Genomic DNA, 1,594 nt, shown 5'->3' on the forward strand with positions numbered 1-1,594 from the left:
TTTTGCCGCGCAATTGCCAGATACTACTCAGTAACCACAATAAGCAACACAAAAACCAACCTTTTATTTTTCCAAGACAATGTCCTGCGGAGACGCAAAGCTCAACCACCCGGCGCCCGACTTCAATGAGACGGCGCTGATGCCCAACGGCACCTTCAAGAAGGTGGCTCTCACCTCCTACAAGGGCAAGTGGCTGGTGCTCTTCTTCTACCCGATGGACTTCACCTTCGTCTGCCCCACAGAGATCTGCCAATTCTCGGACCGTGTGAAGGAGTTCTCTGACATTGGCTGCGAGGTGCTTGCCTGCTCCATGGACAGCGAGTACTCCCATCTGGCCTGGACAAGCATTGAGCGCAAGCGTGGCGGACTTGGCCAGATGAACATCCCCATTCTTGCCGACAAGACCAAGTGCATCATGAAGTCGTATGGTGTGCTGAAGGAGGAGGATGGCGTGGCGTACCGTGGCCTTTTCATCATCGACCCGAAGCAGAACCTGCGGCAGATCACCGTCAACGACCTCCCCGTTGGCCGCGACGTGGACGAGGCCCTTCGCCTTGTGAAGGCGTTCCAGTTCGTGGAGAAGCATGGCGAGGTGTGCCCCGCCAACTGGAAGCCCGGTGACAAGACGATGAAGCCGGATCCCGAAAAGTCCAAGGAGTACTTTGGTGCTGTCGCGTAGCGTGGCGGTTCACAGTCTCCATTGTGACACTGGTTTTTTTTTGTCGTTGTTTTTGTTACTTTTATTTTGCTACGTTTTTTTCTTTTGTTATTTTATTTTTTTTTTTTTTTTTAAAGGCATATTTTTCAATTTCGCGACAACACGCTGGTTGGGAGCTCTTTCTCTTCATCTCCCACCTGCAGTGTGGTGGGCGGGGGTGGGTGCGGGAGAAGTAGTTATGGGAAAGGAGGGGGCGTGAGTGTGTGCTTTGCAGGGAAGAGGCTGAATTTGCGAAGAAGCATGACGCATTGTTTTTCTGCGCTTCTCCCAAGGCATGAGGCATCTTTTCCACCTGCCACTTTTACCCCTTCTTCCCGAATCCGTGGTGCATGCATCCAGACCGTCATAAAAAAAGCGTTGTTTACAAAAAGAAAAAGAGGAAGAGAGTAGAGAGAGCGAGGGAGGAGGACTGATGGAATCTCAGAGGTACTTTATTTTGTTATTTTCGTTATGGGATTTCTTTTTTATGATCGAAGGCGGAAGAGGGGCGTGAGTGTATGTTTCTTACTGGTGATGCCCCCTCTATGTGTGCTGACTTTTATCTTTTTTTGTTTTTCTTTTGTTGTTGTTGCCTCTTTCTGTTCTTCTTGGCGCTAGTTGCTTTTGTGTTGTTGGCCGCGCGGAATATTCCCATTTCTGGTCCGTGTTTTTCCCGTGTGCAAGGCGCGAAGGCTGGCTATGTCATTAATGGGCATATGGGCGCTTTTAGCATGAGGATGCCCTTCCAGTATTCATCCGTTCATTTGCTCGGGAGTATATTTGTGCTCTGCCTGGCCGCATTTACTGATTGCCTCTTGCGTGAAATGGCGACACATGTATGTGAGTCTGCGTACTGCGAGGGGATGAGCTGGTGCACCGCCATTTGGGTGATAACTG

General features: G+C 50.2%; 1 protein-coding gene across 1 annotated transcript, besides 2 other annotated features; it reads left to right on the forward strand.

Moving 5' to 3' along the window:
• Nucleotides 1-1,594: a sequence feature (heterozygous, Esmeraldo-like haplotype).
• On the forward strand, nucleotides 80-679 carry Tc00.1047053487507.10 (tryparedoxin peroxidase, putative; the record flags this gene model as incomplete). The annotated part of the gene is made up of 1 exon (XM_797300.1): nucleotides 80-679. The coding sequence occupies one exon, from the start codon at nucleotides 80-82 to the stop codon at nucleotides 677-679; it is 600 nt and encodes a 199-aa protein (XP_802393.1).
• Nucleotides 754-791: a microsatellite.

Source organism: Trypanosoma cruzi, genomic scaffold (genome assembly GCF_000209065.1).
Source record: "Trypanosoma cruzi strain CL Brener 1047053515743 genomic scaffold, whole genome shotgun sequence".
Classification (NCBI taxonomy): Eukaryota; Euglenozoa; class Kinetoplastea; order Trypanosomatida; family Trypanosomatidae; genus Trypanosoma; species Trypanosoma cruzi.